The sequence below is a fragment of the Actinia tenebrosa genome, unplaced genomic scaffold (genome assembly GCF_029948245.1).
Source record: "Actinia tenebrosa isolate PJP-AT-01 unplaced genomic scaffold, QUT_ActTen_1.0 PGA_scaffold2__45_contigs__length_23673736, whole genome shotgun sequence".
Lineage (NCBI taxonomy): Eukaryota > Metazoa > Cnidaria > Anthozoa > Actiniaria > Actiniidae > Actinia > Actinia tenebrosa.
In genome coordinates this window covers 6,927,209-6,950,155 of record NW_028292579.1, presented here as the reverse complement: position 1 = coordinate 6,950,155, position 22,947 = coordinate 6,927,209, and the positions used below count along the sequence as shown (strand labels likewise).

At 34.9% G+C, this 22,947-nt stretch overlaps 4 protein-coding genes across 6 annotated transcripts; 2 read left to right on the top strand and 2 right to left on the bottom strand.

Moving 5' to 3' along the window:
• Positions 1-123: 123 nt before the first annotated feature.
• LOC116305437 (ubiquitin-like protein NEDD8) lies at positions 124-3,165 on the bottom strand. Its single transcript, XM_031715337.1, has 6 exons — positions 3,043-3,165; positions 2,919-2,936; positions 2,795-2,824; positions 2,546-2,604; positions 906-929; positions 124-606 (listed from the first exon to the last, which is right to left on the bottom strand). Exons 1-6 carry the CDS (start codon positions 3,058-3,060, stop codon positions 516-518), a joined length of 240 nt encoding a protein of 79 aa, XP_031571197.1. The 5' UTR covers positions 3,061-3,165; the 3' UTR covers positions 124-515.
• A 35-nt stretch (positions 3,166-3,200) lies between these two features.
• Positions 3,201-8,492, top strand: LOC116305411 (translocon-associated protein subunit alpha). Its single transcript, XM_031715309.2, has 12 exons — positions 3,201-3,391; positions 3,845-3,942; positions 4,525-4,602; positions 4,923-5,016; positions 5,154-5,247; positions 5,322-5,355; positions 5,734-5,778; positions 5,892-5,978; positions 6,430-6,509; positions 6,818-6,896; positions 7,503-7,599; positions 8,008-8,492. Exons 1-12 carry the CDS (start codon positions 3,316-3,318, stop codon positions 8,073-8,075), a joined length of 930 nt encoding a protein of 309 aa, XP_031571169.1. The 5' UTR covers positions 3,201-3,315; the 3' UTR covers positions 8,076-8,492.
• Positions 6,843-21,574, bottom strand: LOC116305419 (transmembrane protein 276). 3 transcript variants are annotated; one of them, XM_089034649.1, is made up of 4 exons: positions 21,399-21,574; positions 20,372-20,635; positions 19,750-20,095; positions 6,843-6,942 (listed from the first exon to the last, which is right to left on the bottom strand). In XM_089034649.1, the coding sequence occupies exons 2-4, from the start codon at positions 20,604-20,606 to the stop codon at positions 6,912-6,914; spliced, it is 612 nt and encodes a 203-aa protein (XP_088890775.1). In that variant the 5' UTR covers positions 20,607-20,635; positions 21,399-21,574; the 3' UTR covers positions 6,843-6,911. The 3 variants fall into 3 exon arrangements, with proteins under 3 accessions (XP_088890775.1, XP_031571179.1, XP_031571184.1); XM_031715319.1 differs by lacking the exon at positions 21,399-21,574 and having other exon boundaries at positions 20,372-20,713; XM_031715324.1 differs by lacking the exons at positions 6,843-6,942; positions 21,399-21,574 and adding an exon at positions 18,542-19,456 and having other exon boundaries at positions 20,372-20,713.
• Positions 9,839-17,182, top strand: LOC116305400 (zinc finger TRAF-type-containing protein 1). The gene is made up of 4 exons (XM_031715303.2): positions 9,839-10,092; positions 11,568-11,806; positions 15,446-15,657; positions 16,047-17,182. The coding sequence occupies exons 1-4, from the start codon at positions 9,910-9,912 to the stop codon at positions 16,418-16,420; spliced, it is 1,008 nt and encodes a 335-aa protein (XP_031571163.1). The 5' UTR covers positions 9,839-9,909; the 3' UTR covers positions 16,421-17,182.
• Positions 21,575-22,947: the final 1,373 nt, after the last annotated feature.

Genomic DNA, 22,947 nt, shown 5'->3' with positions numbered 1-22,947 from the left:
GGCAAAATTAATTTTGTGTTGTATCATTCTTACTGGAGGGGACTGTAGATCCCTCTACTAACTATGATTGTATTGACCCATCAGCCTTGATCACATAATATTATTTATTAGAAAAATACTGAATGGAACAAAAGAACAATTTTTTATTTCTAAATTGTGAAAAATAAATACAAATTAAGATATAAAACATTATTATATCTCATGTGTGCCAATACATAATTCATATGGATGTTGAGACTCCTCATTACATTTTATGTGTTTTACGTGTTTTGAAGAAAAAATACAAATATATATGTCATATATTGTTAGAAGAAGGAAAGTGATTATCAGTACTTATTGTCAAACAAAATTCATTTCAAAAACCATGATAAAACTTTAGAAATTACTTGATCACTAACTAGTTTTCCATACTCATAATATTATATGCCATCAACAGCTAACATTACCCCTCCCCCCTTTGGACAGTTGTTTATTTTTTGACTGATCTTTGTTTCTTGCTATTTATAAGGATTTTTTCAGCATATTCTTCCTCCTCTCAAGGCCAAAACGAGATGAAGAACAGAACCACCTTGGATTTTATAGTCTGCAGCTGTTTTTTCATCATTCCTTTAGACAAACAAACCTCAATCATAAATCAATTTGTTAACTAAAATTTATAAATCCTTTCCCAACCCTTTTTTAGTAAGATCCTTTTCAGTATATATATAATACATTAGGAACTAAGGTCTAATTTCTAGTCTTTTTGCCTTTCCCATTAGCAACTGGTCTTGTTTTCTTGCTATTTTTACAGAAAGGGGTTTACATTTAAAAGCAGACATTTTTTGATGACCAGCTATTACTTTAAGCCCTGTGATAACTTAAAAATTATACAAGAAAAGTAATTAACTTTGTAATGAGCTACTCACATTTGTTTTCCACTGAAGATCAACCTATTCATTTAACAAAACAATAGATAAACCTTTAATTAGAATCAAACTTTTAAAGAAAGTTAGAGTGAAGGGTGGAATATTGGGTACTACACGAATGAACCAATGAGAGTTCAATTCTATACGTCCTGGCTATTGCTGAGTTTCATATCAGGTGAGAGGAATGGGAAGATCAGACAACTGTTGACCAGGCTGGATATTAAAAATGAAAATGTCCTTTTTACTAAATGATCTTAAAGTGCTACTACGACGAAAATCGCTCAAACTTGGATTCAGCTGAAACTTCCTAAGAATACTCTTTAAAGGTCCAATAATCACTGTATGAAGTGTTTTCTTGATATTCAGTACGAAAGTATGATATTTTTACGATTATTTTTTGGAGTCTGTGACGTCATACACTCAACATCAAACATTGCTACATACATTTCTTTGTATATAAATCCTTAATTTATTTTATTCCTATGAAGCCCAAAGGGTGGCTAATGTGCTTATTTCACATTACTTGTGACTATAATTTATATTTTGGGGTGTTTGGGTATTTCTTTCTCCCTTTACTACTGATATTTTGATCATAAACTACAAAGAAATGTATGGAGCGATTTTCGATGTTGAGTGTATGACGTCACAGACTCCAAAAAATAATCGTAAAAATATCATACTTTCGTACTGAATATCAAGAAAACACTTCATACAGTGATTATTGGACCTTTAAAGAGTATTCTTAGGAAGTTTCAGCTGAATCCAATGTAACCGGCGGCAAGGCGCTCAAATCACTAAACAGATTGCAAGTGTGTTGGCAAAAGAGTTTATTCAACAACCCAGCTTAGTACATCACAAATCAGTACAAAACGAGAATGAGATTACAGCTCTCTGTCTTCTAACGACGCGAGTTCTTTGTCTTTAATCTGTGGTTCGGCGCTCTTCCAAGTTCTCTTGCTATACTGACTAAATTTACTTGAAAAGCTCTATTTATACTTGAGTCTGCATTCCTCATGTATTACAATAATCCACGCACAATACGCCCAAGGCGCACTTGTTCCGTAAAACGTGGCTTATGCTAACATTACTCATGTAATCCCAGGAAATTAATTAACTACTTGTTTGCAGATTTCACTTGATATGAAGGAAGAACATTCCTTAGTATCCGAAATCGTAATTAAACTAACTAAAACTAGGTTAAAGTCCGATTTACTTTTGTTTAAAATAACGTTCTTTTGACTCTGTCACACCAAGTTTGAGAGATTTTCGTCGTAGTAGCACTTTAAAATCATTGGGAAATGTAGATTCATGGTATCATTTTTATGATTGTCTGGTTTTGACCCAGCCCTCTCATCATAGGAAACTCGAAAATAGGCCTTTCAGAGTTCATTATAAAATAACTACTGCTCTAAATCTTGCATTCTGATTGGTTGGGAGCGCGTGTTGTATGAGAGCACACAGTACGCATAAAAAAATTCTTGTACTGAAGCTAGACGACCATAATGCACCATGATTGCCATCTAAGAAAACGTCTGTTGGCCTTTCTTTAAAGACTCTTGATCTCAGCCAATGAGTGATGATAAAATCCATAATTTTATTATCAAACTGCAGTTGAGATAAAAAGAGATTTTATTTACTACCTTTGTTGAGGAGGGGGTATTCCTTCTTTTTCTTCTACTCTTTCTTTTATACGTTCAACCTGTATTTATAAACAAGAAATGCTTCAATATTAACTTATTGTGAAAGGTTCAAGCTTAAAGCTCAAAGTCTTTTGTAAAAAAACATCGTTCATTATTAAGTCATATTTATGCATAGTCATTCACACATTTGTACGTAAAGCATGTACATTATAATTTATGATAAGTACTGTATAGTTCAACTAAACTAACCTTATCTGTAGGCTCTATGTCGATTTCAATCTAAGAAACAAAAAGATCAAATTTTATCCCAGATAAACAGGAAAATAAGTTCAAATTTAAGAAAAAAGCATACACTTATTATTGCTTTAGTTACCTCTTTGCCTGTCAATGTCTTGGTCGACCATTTGAAAAATAAAATAATTGATAAAATTAGCCTTCATTTATTAAAATATTAAAAAGTCAACTACCAGCATTGGTTCTTAATTGTCTACTCTTACCTTTACTTTGATTAACATGGTTAAAAATGAAAAATTTGGGCGTTAAACTTCAAAAAAAATTTCACAAACTGCACAGAAGATTCACCTTTTCAATCAAACGAGGAGCGAAGACTGGCACTAGGTGAGAGCAGCCGCTGACAAGGAGTATTTGCGGGAGCGTTCTTTCTCTTCTCTCTCTTTGTTCCAGAAGCCATTTTTCGACTGATTGTGTTCCACACAATCAGAAATCCCCTTCCATCCTGTTCGAATAAATACTAATTCGAACGATTGACGATGTTTCGGCTACTGGAAAAGTTCCTCCTCCTAACCCTCCTTGTTTTGCCCTCAACACTCCTTCTCAATGGCAATGGTAAGCGATTGTAGTTGTGAAACTTTTTATTGTTGGATAGATTTATCAATGGTTCCCTAGACGATTGCGGTTGCTTTTCGTCTGAAATCCTTGTCCGATGATGTCTCAGGCATTTGGACTGATGGTTCTTGACTAGTGAGATGTTGTTTGAATATTCACGTTTAGAAAAGACTTCTCGTAAAGGCGTTTTGCCTTGGCGTTTAGTTTACTTTTGAACGGGTCCCATTCATAGTTTTTGCTCTCGCGCAAAAACATCAACAAATCGCTTTTCTCGTAACTCTGATTACATCTAAATCACATTCTGAGGACATTTCTAACTTTTATCTAAATATTCACTTAGCTAGTTTCTTTTTACAAGACTCTAAATATTCCTAAAAAAGTAGTATTTACTAACGCTGGTTCTATTTTGTCTTTGCGTACGTGGCGTATCGTTATTTGTTACATGTACTGTAGTAGTCATTGCTCAAGAAGACGAACTCGAAGACGAAGAGCCAAATGCACAAGGAGCATCCGACGATGGCGATACTACTGCTGAAGACGAAGATGCTAAGGTGAAAAAATTGAATATAAAAGGGTAAAATTTGTTCGTCGATTTGAATACACTATATGGCCGTGAGGGTCACGCAAGTCTTTGTCCTTAAAGTAACGCGTTCCTTTGATTACACATAACACTAATATCGTGAATCCATTTATATTAAAGAACCTATAGATTATATTTCGCTGTCATTCGTTTATCAAGAGTAATCCATTCCTATTTTGTTATATTGCTTTCGCTATCTTATGTTACTATTTAGTAAATGTTGCTGATGATAAGTGAAGAAAATTCGAACTATTTAGGCTATACATTCATTCCATTAATTCATATTAAGTTGTACTGTTTATTTAAATATTTTAAAAGTGTCTACTGTTGAATTTCAAAAGCATGTGATTTCTCTAGTTGACTGGAAAAAAATTGTATATAAATATATGTGGCTTGCAAGAGAATGAAGCAGTAAGAGATAAGACTTCCCATATTGGTGGACACAACAAGAGGAACAAAAAAATCCTTTACATAATTCCTTCAACGTTTTGGTACATTAGGACCATTATTTTTATTGTAAAGATTTGTTATATTCTTGTTGTTTTGTTATTAGGTTGAGGATGAAGAACAAACGGCGAAAGAAACACCAGAAGAGAGTACAACAGAAGAGAGTGCACCAAAAGAGACAGTGGTATGTTTATTCAGCAATCAGTCTTTTATCTTTGGTCTTTGTTTGCACAGGCTTTTTAAGCTATTGTATAGGTTAGGGATTATTCAAATACCTGATCAACACATTCTTTGTTATGCATTGTAACTTTGCAGACATTTCTTATTTATTATAATTGTGTAAAATACGCAATAATAATGATAATGATAAGTTCTTCAAAGATGTACTATGGGATATGAAGTATCATTGCTCTCTACATCATGCATTAACGATACACACATTCAAAATTTTTCTTACTTTTTTATGACCATATGTTGTTTACATTTATATGATGTTGCTTTCAGAAAGGAGATGCCGAAGAGGAAGAGAAGGAGGATCAACTAAAATCATCTCCAGATGCAGACTCTGTCATTCTCTTTGTCAAGAATAATGATCAACGTAAGCATCACTGTATTGTACTGTCTGTACATACATGTACATTGCAGAACTTAAATCTCAAGAAAACTAAACTTTGTAAGTTGTATAATGATAAAAATGAGAATAATAACAGATGGTTTCATGTTGACTTCTTGTAGAATTTATTGCTGGTGTGGTTTCCAAGTGTTTGGTTAGCTTCAGTAATAATGGCAGGAATGACTTTGTCATTGACATGATGGAAGCTTCTCTCAGGTAAAGTGCATATATATCTAACTAATAATATCTTGATCAAGTCATTTTCTCAGGATTTGTTTTCTGGTTTTAAGGTATCCTCAAGACTACAGCTACTATATCCAAAATGTAAGTACAATATGATGCAATCTTCAATATTCTATTGATGCAAGGTTTCATTAAATTTTGACATGATAGAATAGGTCATCAACTATAGCTAGGCGGAGATTTCTAGGGACCAATTTTATAAGTATCAAGCTAATGGCAGTTTAAGCTTGAGAATTTTCTGCTCATTATCGGAGCATTCTCAGATCCCCAAACCTTTATGAAATCCCTGTCAAATGACTTGCAACAACCTCCGACCTGATCAAAGATGGATCAAGGCTTAATCTTAGATCGAATTAGAATTGTTAGGTATTGGAGAGGGAGGAAAACTTGAGAACTCAGACAATAAATATATATAGACCCTTCAATGAATTAAATAATTAATGTTCAATTTTTTTATAGTTTACTGCCTTCCAGTATAATACCATAGTCAAACCAGGAGAGCAGGTAAATATTTGAGTTTCCATAATTTTAGTTTTTATGAGTAAATGTTCCTATTCATGTCCAGTTTTATAAAATTGAGTATTTATATTTATATTATATTCTTGATGTTCTTGTAGGCCAACTTTGAATATGCCTTCCATCCTCATGAGTCCTTTGGTGGAAGACCTTTTGGACTCTCCATCAACTTGTTGTATAAGGATGCTGTAAGTGTATTTGTTTTATAGAAATTTGTTAGATTGAAGTCAGTCTACCAGCTTGTAATAAGCTGACTACCTCACAACAGCCTAACATAAACATATGACCAGGTTGAGTGCTTTAACATGACACAGGTGCTTACATTATGTACTGTCTTTTAAGCTTACCTGCTTGCTAGGGGGTTGATCTTCTATCTGGCTTGCCGCTTACACACTATTTAGCTTAAACACTTGATCAAGCCAGATTGTTTCTTTGTGACTGTACAAAGTCCTACCCAACTGTCTTTCTAAGCTTGTTTAATACAAAGATTTCTAGGCTACTATAGTTTTTTTAATTGTACTGGCATAAGTGTCCAGTTTGATAAAGAGATGCATATGTCACTTGCAATACTTGATTCTCCATAATACCATTTTGTAAAAGCCATGATTGATATTAATTTTTGCAATTTTATATATGTAGGATGGTAAACACTTTCGTGATGCAGTATTCAATGAAACCGTGCAGCTTAGTGAAAGTGATGAAGGAATGGATGGCGAAACGTAAGATAACAATTCAAATTTTTTAAAGTCATAGTATCATGATTTGTTAATCTATTAGATTTTTTTCCTCTTGAGTGACCACAAAACAATAGTCCAAGTCGACAAAATTAGACTTGACATTTTCATACTTTTACTGCACTTTCTCAAGTCCAACCTCTACATGGAACCATCGTAGTTTCTCAGTCACTCAAGCGAATTCAGGAAAGGTCTATGAATTGATTAAGTCTCAAGTAATTAACATTTTACATATCCTAATTTTGAGTATCGTTTACATTATTGACAAAGTACTTTATTTTGTGATTTTTTAGGTTCTTCCTTTACCTGTTTATTGTTGCTGTAGGAGCCTTGGTTGTGATGGGTGGTTATTACGGTCTCTCATCAATCAAGGTTGGTAACAAACTATCACTGTTGTGCTTGTTCCTTAAAGGATGATCTGTTTAAATCATCAATTATTATAAATTATGAGTGACGCTATATGACATTGTTACTCACCACTTTGTAGTTCACACCAGGGTTCATGGGTGTGAGTTGAGTTTGTTTGATTTCTTGTACTCTTACTTGCAAGGATTTTTCTCCAGTTTGCTTTCCTCCATAAAGATCAACATGAAAGTTGTCTTGTGTGTTGTAATCAGTGAAAGTAGGGCTCGAAATAGTAAACATTTTTAGCCTGCCATAGTAAAGAAGCATGGTAAAAGGAGGTCATTCCAGTAAATTTTGCATGCCATTTTATTATTCATTTGGCAGTGAATCCTTATTTTCGCCTGGCAAACCTGAAAGTTGTCCTGTCATTTGGCCATTGACAGGCTGCTATTTCGAGCCCTGTGGTAGTGCATGTTGAGTGAACGTAGTGTAAAAGCCCATTAATGAGGGTAATGGTTGTAAATATATAAACATTATATGAAGATGGTCAAATATGAATTACATTTGAATAGACTTATTTGTTTGTTGCTAATTGCTTCCTTATCTTTTCTAATGTGATGGAATATTTTCCAGGGTAAGAAGGCTTCTAAGCCTGCTGTGGAGATGGGTACCCAACAAGATGGAGATATTGATTACGAATGGCTACCAAAAGAAACTACTACTGAATTTGGTAAGCTATTGATAAATCCTGGCTTTTTGGCTTTAAACAGTCAAAAAGATATGAGCTCATACTTGAATAGATAGAGCCAAAAGTCTGAAATGTCATGAGAAGTTTTATAGGCTTCAGAAAATAATATCCTTTTACGATACTTAAAGATGATGAATAAAAAAGTTTGAGTTACTCTATTAGATACCCTCTACTGTCTTCTAACAGACCCAATACATTATGGCATCATTTCATAGCATCTTAGATGTGGTAGTAAAACAGTGTCATCAGGCAAACAACCTATTTAAAATGCATATTATCTAATGGTATATGCATTCAATTTGGGAATCTCTAACTATAATAGCACTGTACGTGTACATTCTTTTCTATCAGCGCTGTAAATACTCATTTTATTTTTGATTGTCTCAACAGTAAAAAATTCTCCCAGACGCTCACCCAGAAACAGAAGACAAAAGCGCAATACAGGATCTGATGAATAAATTAAATTTTTCTCTTAGTCAATCTTTTATTATTAAAATTGCTGTTTTGTCACCACCATGTTGCAACAAGTACATGTTGAAGATCCTTCATGTATAACAAGACATGGATGCCTGCTAAGCACATTTATCTATACAGATCTGTTTTCTGGCATCATGTGTGTCAAACCATTAATTATGTGAGAAGAAAGTAGTAGTCCTTTTTCTACCTCAGTATTGCAAGTGTTTATAAGAAAAAATGTACTAGAGTACTTGTTTGCCATAGGATTTTTCTGGCAAATTTCAGGAAAGCAATAACTTTGGTAATGAAAAAGACAAAACTGATGTTATTGCGATATAAGAGAATGATAAAATCATCAACATCATAATCATGATCAAAATGCTTTTAAACTTACTGTGACAGAATGGTCCACTTCAAAACGTTTGTGTGTCTTCCACTTAGCAGAATTTAGATTTGTTATTATATCCATGCATTATAAGTCTTCCTGATCAATTATAAATTTTATTAATTTATAGTGATAATATAATACAAATCCTCTAGTCTTCTTGTTTAGGAATTCTTTGATCCATATTATAGTACTGTGAAGATTGCACTTCTTAGATAGAGTATTTTTTGTATGACTACTAAGTATGTTATGAAACAGTTGTGACTTCCAGCTCAATGTCAATATTGTGTGCTGGTGGTTGTCACAATATTGCTGTATCACTTCCGTGAACCTGATGTTTTGGCAAAAATTGTGAAATTTCCTATTGCTGTCTGAAATAGTGTCAGATTCAGCTGTGATGTATTACCAAGAAAATTAGAGAGAAATTTAAGATTCTGTGTTAGACACAACACTTTTAGAAGTCACTGCATATCTAAAAAATGTCATTCAAATAAATAAATAGAGGTTATCAGTCGGCTAAGCATCTGATATGGCTTTGTTTTTTTAAGAGACATGGAGTATTTTGGCGAGCTAAAATGCAAGTGACAAGTAAAAATGCAAAGCCATATCAGATGCTTAGCCTACTGATAAGTTGTTTATCATTTAATTCTGCAAAGAAATGCTCAAAGTCTCACTAAATCCTATCATACCCAGCGTTAGCAGATGAGAAGTGCTGATACACTCATATCAGCATTGGTCTTTTTCCATATCACGCTCGTTCTTTGAGAATTAAATGATAAAGGATCTTATATGTAATTTTATATTTTGTTTCCTTGATTTACAAGATTTGAGAGCTGAAGGCATAATTTGTGTGAGGGAGGTGCTCTTGTCATTCGTGTTAACTGAAGAAACATATAGCATCATAGTATTCTCAAATCTGTCATTCCAAATTTGTGACAACTTTGCTGAAGTATAGACCTTTTGCAAATTCACTTGAGTGACCATGAAACAATGGCTCCAAGTGGAGGTTGGACTTGATGTGTTCATACATTTACTGTAACTTGACTTGACCATTGTTTTGGATCACTGAAGGGAGTTCGCAAAAGGTTTATTTTGGGAGTTTAAAAAAAAAGTGTGAAGCAGGCCTTATACTTTTCATAAGAATAATTTGTACTTGTCACGGTTGTTGGTCTTGCTCATAAGACTTCAAGAACGAAAGAATAATATTTGACCGGAGGTTCAACTTTGATGTTCGTTAAAGTTATTCCAATGGCACAAGCTGGGATCCCTGTGTCTCCAAATAAACTGCATCTGACCTTTGTACTGTGACGTAATATTATAATTACGCACGCGTACAGATGACTAGCACGTGACGTCGTTAAAAAACATAAACAAAATTAGATCATAAAACAACAAACACGGGGTAATGTAGCAGTGCATACGAATACTTCTTTCTAGAAACGGGCGAAAATATGAGTAATACCGAGAATCAAGGCATCGTACAGGTTGAAGACACCACCGATAAAGAAAATATCGAACCTCCAGCGAAAAAACCCAAAACTGAGACCAAGAAATTGGAAGATTTGGAAACGAGATTGTACGATATTCTGAGCTGTAACGTATGTTTGTCTTTACCTTCTAAGGAGATCTATCAGGCAAGTCGAGTTGTGTTTTTTACGAGAAATCTAGATGTCTTACGAAAACAGAATTTCTACAGTAACAAATCTGACTCTCAATAAAATAGATATGCTATTTTAAAAGCAGAGTAAAGCTTTTACCAAATCCGTGTTATATGGCAAAATAATACAAAACAAAAAAAACGAGTTAGAAAATCGAACTCGCCCCCGTTTGAGGTTATCGCGGCACAGAAGAGGAAAAGGGAGTAACCACGGTGTTGTTCGCCATTACCTACCCCAGCCTTTGCTGTTCCACATGTCTACTACACCATTAATTTGAGAAAAATTACAAAAGATTTCTTATTTATATCTTACGTGTAAGGTTTTTAGCATTATTTACATTCCAGAAATTTGATAACATCGTTGTCTTCCTCATCTAATTTATTGTCAAAAAAGGTCCTTTGACAATTATTGAAAAATATCCAATTTAATGTTTATATTGGCATCGTCTGTCAATTATCTTGAAGCTTATAATTTTCGCAGAAAAATCGTAATTGCAGTACGTGTGGTATTTTTTTGGCATATTGCTTTATAATGATTCGAACTTCCATAGAACCGAAATATTGTGTCCTCAAGTTCCCAAGAGATACTAGTGATTTTATATTTTCCTATATTTCATATAAAATATTATTTCATTTAAAATATGCTCAGTATCTTGTTGCCTCATTTCAAAATTTTAATTTTATGTCCAACTGTCTGAGTAATTTTCAAGTAGTTCATGAATGGCTAATGCATTGTGGCAGTCACCACCGGGTGGGAATTCCCACATGAATACCAATGTGATGAGTGGAAATGAAAAAAATTCAAACATTTTTAGGAAAAGAGTTAAGGTGTTTTCACACCAATGTTTGATTACTTTTATATATGTGTACAATAGCTGGCAGGCTTCTAAACAAAGCAATTAAAGATTTACAAACCAATAATAGGAGATTTCCATATTTGGTTATCCCTCTCAAAGTGTTAATTTTTATTAACCAATCAGATAGATTTGATACTTTCATAATGCTAATTAATTAAAGTACCTTAATTGTAGCAAAAGGGTGAGGAATAGGAGAATATTCTCAGAAATAAATTCTTGATAGAAAATGGGGTGGAGAGCTGCCAGTAAAAACGTTGAGACTCTTACCAATAGACCTTAGCTTTGTGTGCAAATTGCCCATTTCAGATCACATGACATTCCTTTGAGAATTGTTCTTTTATGATGAACATGTTAAAGTATTTACAATTGAAAAAATTAACTCCCAAGAGTGGCATCACATGGTCTGAAATGCTGTGCACAACAAACAACGAAGCTAAAGAGGTCTATTAACCATTTGTGAGTGAGAATGGGTTTCCTTGTATGAAACCTGCCAAATTTATGCAATATTTATCTAGATCAGTTATCACCATAAAATTTGGATACGCAACCTTTGTCATGCTAATGCACATTTCTTTCATTCTATTAATAATTGCAGTGCCCACATGGACACCTTATGTGCTGCAGCTGTCTTACTCATCTCCTAGCAGATGCTAGATTGAAAGATGAGCAGGCAACTTGTCCAAACTGCAGGACAGAGATCAGTCGCAGCAACTGCTCCAGAAACCTTGCAGTTGAGAAGGCAGTGTCAGAGCTGCCTACAAAATGTCAGTACTGCAGCCAGGAATTTCTTCGTGTTATTGTAAGGTTGCATGAGAAGGAGGAGTGCACTGAAAGGTAAGTCTCAAATGTAAACATATTATATTAATTTGATTTTTCTTTTTCATTTCCTGTTTATACATTGCTATAAAGAACTTGAAGTTAATAAAAGTATAACAAAATGTCTCTGTCTCAGTGTGTTTGATCATTGATAATTTATAAGGTATCGGTCAGACTATTCAACCAGTAAACAGAAACAATGAATGGGGAACGAACAAATCATGCGGCTATACTTGCGTTTTCTTTACATTACCATATGTGTAAAAAAATTAATTTATGTAGAAAGAAAATCCCACAGTCCGATGTTATATCCTTCAGGTTTAATCACTAAACTATATTTATTTAAAAGTAGATAAACTTTAGCATAAATATAGAGAAAAAAAACAAATGAAAAATTAAAATGAATACCCTTAATGGAACTGCTCATCACACAATTCCTTATATATGTAACTATAATATAAGTATAGATTGTACTATTACTTGGTACTGGTATTTGTTGTACTGGTGATTATGGTATTTTATCTTCAATAAAATCTTTTTAAATTTCCAATGTATTGTGTTCTTGATATTTCTTATATTCATTCAGAATTTGGGCATATTGTTTTCCCATTCTGAAAGTGATCTTGAGAACATATGATTGAGTTATAATTCTATTAATAAGCAGCAGAGTCGTGTTATCTTTAATGGATATTTTAGATTTCTCATGTTACATGTTACATATGACAAGGATTTTTTGCAATACGCCATACGAGCTGAATCAAAAACTCGCAACGTGTTGCTGGATTCAAAATTTGTTGCTTGTGGCGTATAATATGACATGGCATCAATTTTTCTTGCAATGGCGTATCGCGAAAAATCGTCGCTGCAGATCATTCTGTGTAAGGGACTGGTCAGAATTTAGCAGGGGGTAGAGGGGGGATTTGAAATTGAGTGCCGAAAAGATGTGACACTCCACATCAATAGTAACCCTTGGGCTTGGCCAAAAATATCATGACCTTCCCCCAAGAAGTACCTCCCAAAAAAACCGAAAATGACCTGTCATGCCCTTCCCCCCAAAAAAGGTGATTCCCAGTGTTTTGAGGGGCATCTGCAAGAGCATGAATTTATGACCCTCACTTTTTTTTTCATGACCCTCCATTTTCGGGGGCTCAAAATGTTATGACCCTCCCCCTTTTTGCACCCCTCCTCCCCCTGCTAATTTCTGATCCGTCCCTAACATCATCTTCAAACCCCTCTTCTTTTGAACCCTTTATCTAATCTCCAGTAGGCTTTAGATAGTGGGACTCTACTGTGCCTTTTGAGCAGAACTGAGATAAGGAAAAAAGTGGAGACAAAGTGTAAATGGGAAAGCATTATGTCCAAAATGAAAGGGTATAATTTTTGTTATCTTCTTGTGTAGTAAACTATTTTAAATTGAGAGTTCAAAATCTATCCTGAGGATTGCAAAGTTGAAGCTTTTTTTCTTTTCTCTTTTTTTATGGGGAGGCTTTTCAAACTTTTTGCTTACCGTCGTTTGCATTACTACGCAGCCACCCCAGACACAAACCAAGCCATGTAGTTTGCAATAGACTACTGTCAATCATTCATGTTGACGCCATTTATACACATTTGGATCAGTGAGTTGGCTTTTCTATCAAACTTTCTCAGTCAGATATCCTGAAGGAAAGTTCCGAAAGCGATTGCAAAGAGGTTGAGTACGTCCAAGTAGAATGAGGTGTTTGATTGACAGTAGTCTATTGCAAACTACACGACACGATTTGTCTGGGGTGGTCGCGTAGTTATGCAAACAGCGGTAACTAGGCAGAGGGTGTGCCAAGTCTGTGATCAGTCCAGTGTGAAAAGGGCCGGGGGAAAAGGCAGATTCTAAAGTTTCTTTGAAGACCCAGGACATCCTGGAATTTGGAGGGGGACAGGATATATAGTCTATGGTGCCCCTATGATATGGTACTAAGTCCTCTTTCCTGGATGCCCTGGGCCTCTAAAGATTCCAGACATGTTTTGTAGAGCGTTTGTCCCTAGAGAGTTAACTGACAATAGAGATGGCAGCCATATTGGTGTACCTTAAGAAACTGACAAAGTTATTGAAATCATGTTATCATGTGAAAAAGTTAGCCATTTCGTATTATTTCTAGCTGAAGCAGGGTAGGGCAAGGTTCCTGTTTTTGTGCTGGCAGGGATTATGCTTCTTTATTTGCCCCGGCCGCAACCAGTCCAACTAATTAACTAGCTAAGAGTGACCCCTGTACTAGTTGTCTGTGTTCATGGTGGTGCAAGAAGAAAAGGTTCTCCATCTTTGTATAATTAATCTTTTGATGCTTCAAGGTTGAAGCTTTGTTTTTGAAGATATAATTGGTTTAAGGGTGGGTAAAGCTATTTCACTTTACTCTACTTTAAGGCTTTTTGGGGTAGGGAGAAGAGGGAGATTCTTTTAGAGTTACAAAGTCCCAATAAAACCTTTTTTTTTCTAAAATTTTTTTTTTCTTTTTTGTCGAGTAAACGAAAACAATTTGGTGACTAATTTACAAACCACTATAACCACTGTAAGCATTTATTGCTATGTGCAGATCTAGACAAAGTCTGGCGACAGGTGGATGGTACTAGACTACCATCAATAAAATTGCAAAGTAAAATCTAAGGTATATGGAACCATTAGAAGCTACATGCATACTAGGTGTTCCAATGTTGAAAAAAACTGGGTGAAGTTGCATTACAGTGCATTAGGGGACATGTATTTCAAAGATGGTGTCTATTTACTCCCTTAAAACATACTCGTAATGCATTGTGGTACAAACTCCAACCAGTTTTTTTCTTAACCTCAGAATGGCTAGTAGGAATGAAGTTTTACAGTAGTCTATAATTTGCCTATTTACTTGTCGAGAGGCATGTCTCAATTGGCTGCACATAGCAATCAAAACAGTGGTTATACTAGTAATATATATCAACGTCCATTTTTCAGCAGAAAATCTGGTTTCCCTCTTTTATCTTTCCTAGAATTAACCGAAAATGTACAACAAAAAAACTTCACTACACAGGATTTTCAAACATCCAGACCTGTGAAAGGGAACACTTTCACAGGTTCCAGTACCTGTGAAAATCCTGTGAAATTTCTAAAATACAGAGATATTTTTCACAGGTTTTCAAAGGATTTTCACAGGTTCTCAGCCAGTAGTGTAGCTTTATAGTCGACCAACAAAAATATAAACTAATGAGTTCTCTTTTTTTCTTGCTTTTACCAGGTGGTCCATATCCTTCGGAGCTTCTCAAATGCTCAAATCATTTTTATTTTTACTAACGAAACATTTCTTTTTTAAAATATCTCTTATTAATATTATAAATAAATGATTAATTCATTAGTTATTACTGATTATGTATCTGCCTTAATATTTGCTTTATAAGATAAATTAACTGTTAGCACAATGCGATAACTCATGCTGTTAAATGATATCTCGATATTTATATTTTTGCAGCAATTATGGTTCAATGTTCTGCATGTTTTCTTTTAATTTCATATAGATTTGTCCATTTGACTTGATCACTGCACATTTCATTTATATATATTGATCATCAGTGTGTTTGTGTTGTGTTTGCATTGATAGCAAGTGTTGGTAACACTACTTATTGTTTACACATTGTTTCCAACCCTTGCCTTGTCTGCAGGTTGGTTGAATGCAAGTACAAGAGACTGGGTTGCCAGTGGCAAGGCCCGTTTCATGAGTTATCTGGGCATGAAGGGGAATGTTTGCATCCCAATAAGACTGGCATTGAGCTAATGACAGCTTTGGATACAATAGATGAAACAAATGCAAAGCGAGTGAAGACACTAGAAACCATTGTTGGGCTCCTGTCCTTTGAAAAGATCGCTATAAATGGTTAATATTTTTTTCTTTTTTCCTCACATTTAATCCTAGCAGTGTTATGATTGATTTACAGCTAATTATTGGTGTGTCTGCATTTCTCAGGTTTTTAGTGACTGGTCATAAATTGCTAGGGGTGGGAGGGGTGGTGGATGCTTTGTCAGGGCAGGGCAGGGGACATCTCATCTTTCATTCCTCTCACAATAGCATGTTGTGAAAATTGAACAACAGGAAAGAAGGGCATCTTTCAATCTTTGGTTGCTTGGGACTAATCGTAATAGATCTAATTCAAAGATTTACTCAACAGCTATTGATTATAAACATATATATTTTGTGCGTGATAGAAAAAGATTGTATATGTATAACATGTTTGCATGCTCTTCCTTAATCAATCAAAATTCTAGATTTACAGCTGAGATCATACCGGACAGATGACTTCATCCCACAGCTCTACTATGAGACAAGCCGCTTTAATGCTTTAGGACAGCAGTGGGTCGTCAAGGTCAAGGTTGACGGCAGTGAAAAGATCCTTAAGAGAAATCTGCTTTTCCAGCTCATACAGAAAACAAAGGGACAAGTAAAGATCAAGTTCATGATGATTCGCAGTCCATTTGGTGACCTCTCTGTCAATCCTACATTACATTATCATGAGTTCACAGCTGATCTGCTGGAGAGTGAGTTTTATGAACTGGCATTTGTGGACAATCTTGAAGCCAACAAAATGTTAGCCTCTAAGATAATCAACTTAAGACTGATGATGTTCCAATTATCTAACTAAATGACAGAGTTTGACCACTAAAATAAATATAAAAAATGGCTTATTTTGAATTACGGTTTTATAACTGATCTTTGAAAGTATTTTGTTCAGTTTTAATTATTTGCTTGATTTGCTTTAAGCATCTCTGAAGGCTTCATGATGACAAATAAGCTAACTTCAATAAAAATAATTCAAAATTTGAAAGGTTAAAAGAACATTTACCAAAAGGTTTATGCTATATAATAAATAAATTTGCTCTATGCTACAATTTTTTCTGGCAATAAACTTTGTCATTAAAATCAATAATTTTCCCCTTCGTCATTTTGAAGTACGGCAGTAATAAAATGATATTATACACATAAGTTGGTAATATTTTATGGTACGTCATATTTTTTCTAAAGGTGGTTTAATATACATAAGACTGAATAGCTGTTAAATGACAAGAAAAAGTAGGCCATTAGCTTTGCTAAAATGTTATAAAAAGATGACATGATTGGATTTAAAAAACTTGAGTCTAATGGTCTTCCTACAGATTAATTGCATTAAACTTGAGGAATAAATATAAGTTTTATAATAAACCCTAAAAAACCTTTATTCTATGTTCTACTTAAATCACTGATTTCTTAGGTTAAATGGCATTACTATGATTGCCAGAAGTGTAATGGAGTATCTAGATCCAGTTTGTATATCATAGAGTGACATGAAAAGTCTCTAGGATATCAAAAGATTAGTTTTGAAATACATTTTAATGATTAAAGGAGGTCATAAACGATTTAAACAACATTATTTGGTATTGTATTGAATTCTTGCACCCCGACCTCCCAGTTGAGTGTGTCAAATGTTTCTCCCCAATGACCCTTTCCAATGTTTATTTCTTATTTGAAGATTTTTCAATGTCTTCTACAACACAAATCTCAGGATCCTTAACTCTCTTGCCCGCCCTTACCCTAGTTTAATTTCCATTATGTATAGTAATTCAATCCCTAACCCCTCCCCTCTATAATTTCCATTGGTCCTCATTCTCCATGGAGATGAGAGGGTGCAAGAATTACATACATAGCTAGTAAGTGTGTTTGTGTGTGTGTTAATCCTCTTAGATTTTTTCAGGATGTTTTCAAATGTTATTAACAAACTAAAAATTCTTAAATTTAAAAACTGATACTATCTGAAGCTATTATTAATTTATTTGAAAATGTATTTATCAATTATAATGTAATATAAGACTGTTGATAAAAAAAATTGTTAAAAATTTGAATTTTTGGTGTTGCAGATTGGTTGATTTATGATTTTAAAATATGCTGAATTGCACATGTGCAAGAACACTTCCATTTGTCATATTTAGCATTTTGTTTAAAACTTTAACTTCAATCTGTGAGTTTGCAGCATCCTGACTTGGATTACCCCAGAGGTATTAGTCTGGGTATTAGTCGTTTTTTAAAGAATATGACAATTGAAAATTTATCTTGCTCAAACCTCTTCATTTAACAAAATTAATTTTATCTGACAAAAGCCTTTGGCTATGATCAATAGTTTTAAGTTTTACTGGTTTAAATCAATCTAGCTAATAGATATTTACTGTACAGATAACTAAAGTGATCTTTTATTCGTAAGATAAGACATTGAAGCAATCGCTCATCCCTCTTGTGACTCAGTTAAGTTGAGGTTCTCCTGACTCTAGCCTTTCTAGCATTTTAATTCCAACCCAAACCCATTTCTCTTGTATCTGAGATAGTAAAAACCTCAACTTGGCTCAAATCTGGGATAGTTGACTTTTTATAATCAATTAATTTCCTAGTAAGGTTCATGATATTAATATTTTTAGTAGTTCAAGTGAACACATAATTTATATTATACATGTACATTGATGTATACTTTGAAGTGAAATACAAACATTGATGTTGATTGTATAATAGAAATGTGTTCAGATACTAGGTGTTATTTTACATGTAAAGCTATTAAAAAATTATATTAAATTGTTATCATTGAACTCATCTTGATCAGAGAGCGTGTGAATTGGGGTGGGGTGGGGTGAGGGTCTTGATCTGGCTCTTTAAGGATGGGTGAAATTATTGTTTAGCTCGCCTTCAAGGGAAAAAAGTTAAGGTTTATTGCCTACTGATCCTGAAGAATGACTAAAAATCCTTAAAAATAAACACCTCTACATTTTTAATAATTTGCCATACATAATTTTCTAGGTACATCTATAAACATTTTTGTGATAGTAATTCATGTTACTGCAATTTTCATAAACATGTGGACTCTGTCTGCAAGGTGCATGCTGAAATTTGGTTTTTCACTGCCATCAATCACACCTAATCAGTCGGTACCTTTAATATTTTTGCCGGAAAAAATGAATTTCAGCGTGCAACTGAGAGACACAGAGCTTGCATGTTTATGAAAATTGAAGTAACTCTGAGAATGCAAATTATTTCTTTGAGAACTTAATTCACATAATTACATTACATATATATAACAGTTAATAAAAAATATCTAGTATAAGTGCTATTATTTATGAGGCCTACGTAACCCAGACAACTCCTGATACAAAGACCTCCTCAGCTCGAGCATAATGTTGTCCCATTTCAGACCACATGTCATTCCCTTGAGAATAATATTCTTTGTTTGAGTTGTATCCATATTCATGTGTCTTCTCATGTGCAACCGAGTGCAAACCTTAAACAAAGAAATGATACTCAAGGGAATGATATGTGGTCTGAAATGGGAAAACATTTCCTGAGCCAAGGAGGTTTATTGTGGTTTCAGCCCATCAAAATTTACAAAGGTCAAGACCCTGACTCAACAAATTTTTAATTAGCAACATTTAAAAGTTGTTAAGGTTACAAAAAAGTCTGAAAACACCTCCAAAAATAAAAATAAACTTTTTGCTGGGATACAATATTTCCCCATTTCAGACCACACCATTGAATCCCTTGAGAATAATTCTTTTGTTTACCACTTACAATTGAATGATTCATTAACAAATGGATGAGACTCAACAAATTCTATTCCCAAGATGACGATGCAGTCTGGATTTAGTGGAAAAACATTACACCCTAGCTGAAAAGATCAATTAGCAAAAAGATTTTGTTGCGTCATATACTTATTCCAACAACATTACTCACCAAAAACCCTTAAAGATGAGACCAAGTAAAGCTTTTGAATTGATACAAACTACAGCTTGAGGATGCTCGCATGAGGTGAAACTGTAACTGGTAAGAGATGTCAAGTCTGGTTGAATCATGTAAAATATATCTACTAATAAATCCTTGCTGGTCTCAGGTTTGTAGCTTTTCAGGTGACTAACTTGAAATGAGTATAAATAACCTGAGACAAAGCTTGATATGACTTACCTAGCCTTGACTAGTGTTATACCACACATAAAGAACACATTACCAACAGCAAGAACATAATGAAACCAGTCTACCCCCCTCAGTCCAAAGAGTCTATCAATAGGTTCCAGTCCCCCAGCAGCTATATATGCAATACATCCACAGATACCAAACATGTTTTTATCCACTATGGAAACAAATATGATCCCAACGACAGCAAAAGTGCTTACAAGCTTGGACAGGTTTTTGTTGAGGGAAGTTGGTACAAATGATAGCATGAATCCAGCTCCAGCACTTGCCAGGTGTAGGTTGCCGAGGCTTTGCTTTAGGTGATGGAAGCAGAATCCCGCAGCTATGAGTGGCACACCTGTAATGTACATTGTTGATAGCTGTCACACAGTGAGTGGGTGGTCTGGTCTGGGGGACTGGATGGATGGATGGGTATTCTGATTGGCTGATACAGTGATCACATGCTGACTGGCTGATTATATTCAGTTTTCAACAGTTTTATAAAAGGGCGTTTAATATGTATACATTCTAAAATGTCTAAAGATGGGTCAGAATTTGATATGTGTCCCGAATGGAAACAGATAGACGAAGTGCCCAGCAGGGAGGGATAGTAAAATTTAATAGCTTTACTCACCAACTATGGAAGCAAACCACGACAGATATCCATGAATCTTGATAACAACATTATGATACGATGGAAGAACTACACCAAATCTTAACACACCAAACGAAGCAGCAATGCCAACCAGGACAAAACCGAACACTGTATGTGAACTGAGTCTCAGAAGTGTCGAGTTACAAGCACATCCAAACGACACCACAGCCAATACCAAATCTGATATAGCCGTGGATACATATCTTTGCTCCATTTTAAATCACCAGTAGGCGGTAGTTTAGGCTATGAAGAACAATAATGGTCTTTTCTTATAACGAGTTGTGTCAATATGTTCAAGCAAGTACAGCCGCCATATTGAATGTCCCGGCATGCATTTACCACAGGCTTCCCACATGCGCAAAATTTAAAACGAGGAGAAAAAAGAAAAGAAAGAAAAAGGAAAGAAAAAGAGAATAAAAAATGTCTTAAGATTACTTTATTGATTTACAGTGTGCTTAAGAGACCATTTTAGATTAAATTTTATAAGGTGGAAATACGCAAGAAATATGAATAATGGGTTTCCTGTGTTGAGGACAAATCTTGAGTAGTTGCATCATCATTTTAGTTCTTCCCTCTAACAAAGAACCTGGTACTTTTCGCTGTTCTCGTAAACGTTGTTATACTTGTCCTCACATAGCCTCTCACACTTCTGTTGTCGGTCCTAAATCTACTGTTAAAATCACTGACCATTTTGTTTGTACCACTTCTAATGTTGTATATTGTATTAAATGTACCCGCCGTAATCTTTTGTATGTGGGCGAGACTGGCCGCCGTCTTGGTGATCGCATTTGCAATCATCTTTATGATATTCGCAATAACGATCCCACCAAACCAGTTTCCCGCCATTTTAATCTAGCTAACCATTCTCTTTCTGACTTCATTGTTTTCGGTCTTTCTTTGCTTAACGGCAACAATGATTGTCGCAAGACCAAAGAAATGCGGCTTATTCACCTATTGGGCACTCTTAGTCCCAACGGGATTAATGAACGCTTTATTTTCAACTAACCTTTTCTTTTGTCTTTTGATTGTTTGTTTTTGTTTCCTTGCCTACCTTGCTCTCATTGGTTTCTTTTGTCTTATTCTGTCATATATACACTCCTTTCTACCACTTCTTTCTCTTTTACTCCGACGAAGGACTAGCGTCCGAAACGTCAGTAAGTTTTTTCATCTTTTCACGGTGTATAATTTACCTTTTCATCATTATAGTTGCATCACGGGCGAGCACGGGCGAAGAAAGCTGTCCTGTGGCGTGACCGAAAGCGTGATCGGATGATAAGTAACGCGTTTATTACTCTCACCGCAGCATTCTTAAAGTTTTCACGGTGTGAATGACAGTACAAACCAGGGCTAAAAACTCAGCTGATTGGAATTAATAAAAAAATGGTAGTGAAATAAAAATAGTAATGAAACTGAAAAACGAGAAAGTTTAGTGGAAGAGCATTGGCAAGTGAGAAATGCAGGAAGTCCTTTTGTCCTAAATACTAATCTTTCATTCTTCACGTGAAACTGAATTATTAACACTTTTTTTCTATTTTGACTTGCACGTGGAAAAGATGTAAATTTGTAAACGCCGTCATTTATATTTCACATGGAAATTGCCGGTCATTTATTTGGCATATATCGACCCTATATCGACCCTATATCGACCCTATATCGGCATCTTTTTTTCTGTCCGCCCGTCCGTCCGGTCATCCATCCATCCATCTATCCATTCATTTCTTCATTTTGGTATATAATGACGTCACGTAATAATTACAATAATGTACTATCTGGAACCGTGCTTATGCATGTCTTCTTTTCAATGCGATGACGTAACGCATCTGGATTCTCCCGTAATTTTAATAATGCATATGAGTGATTATACATACGTCAAATTCCAATATTAAAAGCAAATGCTCACAATTTACATTTGCGCCAGGGTTCTATCCTCGGAAGGTTTTCTCGGAAGTTTGCATACACTAGGGGCTAATTTGTAACCCCAACTTGGGTAGAGTTTGCGCTAGGGTTATAACCCCAACTCATGGGTAGGGTTTGCACTAGCCGTTATAACTCCAACTTGGCTAGGGTTAGTGCTAGGGTTATAACCCCAACTTGGTTAGGGTTTGCGCTAGCGTTTCTAACCGCAACTTGAATGGGAATTGCGCTAGGGCTTCTAACCCCAACTTTAATTTTCTAGGGTTTCTAACCCCAACTTTAATTTTCTAGGGTTTCTAACCCCAACTTTAATTTTCTAGGGTTTCTAACCCTAAACTTGGATAGGGCTGTGCTAGGATTAGGGTTAAGGTCATTGCTATAGGACTTTTAGCCTGAACTTTGGATTTGTGCTAAGATTTTAGTTGGCGTTATTACTAGTAGGTGACTCAGGAGGGTGGGGGTAGGGAAGGTAAGGGTAAAATTAGAGGAGTGGTACGACCTTTTAAAAACTTCTTCTATGAAAACAAACTTATTCCTTGTACTAATAAATTCTCTCTGATAATTTCCAGACGCTATGTTTACTTTAGTTAGTTAATCCTTTGAGAAGTACACGGCTACCTTAAATTTTGTACCGGAAGTAA

Bases quoted from the DNA above. Each gene is read 5' to 3' on its own strand.
- LOC116305437 (XM_031715337.1), bottom strand. The intron at 930-2,545 runs GTAGTAAATAAA...TTAAATGAATAG, and splicing joins ATACCCCCTCCTCAACAAAG to GTTGATCTTCAGTGGAAAAC. The intron at 607-905 runs GTGAGTAGCTCA...GTTTGTCTAAAG, and splicing joins ATCTTCAGTGGAAAACAAAT to GAATGATGAAAAAACAGCTG.
- LOC116305411 (XM_031715309.2), top strand. From the start codon at position 3,316: ATGTTTCGGCTACTGGAAAAGTTCCTCCTCCTAACCCTCCTTGTTTTG. The intron at 3,943-4,524 runs GTGAAAAAATTG...TTTTGTTATTAG, and splicing joins CTGAAGACGAAGATGCTAAG to GTTGAGGATGAAGAACAAAC. The intron at 7,600-8,007 runs GTAAGCTATTGA...TTGTCTCAACAG, and splicing joins AGAAACTACTACTGAATTTG to TAAAAAATTCTCCCAGACGC.
- LOC116305400 (XM_031715303.2), top strand. From the start codon at position 9,910: ATGAGTAATACCGAGAATCAAGGCATCGTACAGGTTGAAGACACCACC. The intron at 11,807-15,445 runs GTAAGTCTCAAA...CCTTGTCTGCAG, and splicing joins AAGGAGGAGTGCACTGAAAG to GTTGGTTGAATGCAAGTACA. The intron at 15,658-16,046 runs GTTAATATTTTT...TCAAAATTCTAG, and splicing joins TGAAAAGATCGCTATAAATG to ATTTACAGCTGAGATCATAC.
- LOC116305419 (XM_089034649.1), bottom strand. From the start codon at position 20,606: ATGGAGCAAAGATATGTATCCACGGCTATATCAGATTTGGTATTGGCT. The intron at 20,096-20,371 runs GTGAGTAAAGCT...TGTACATTACAG, and splicing joins GTGGTTTGCTTCCATAGTTG to GTGTGCCACTCATAGCTGCG. The intron at 6,943-19,749 runs GTAAGTCATATC...TGATTTAAACAG, and splicing joins ATAACACTAGTCAAGGCTAG to ATCATCCTTTAAGGAACAAG.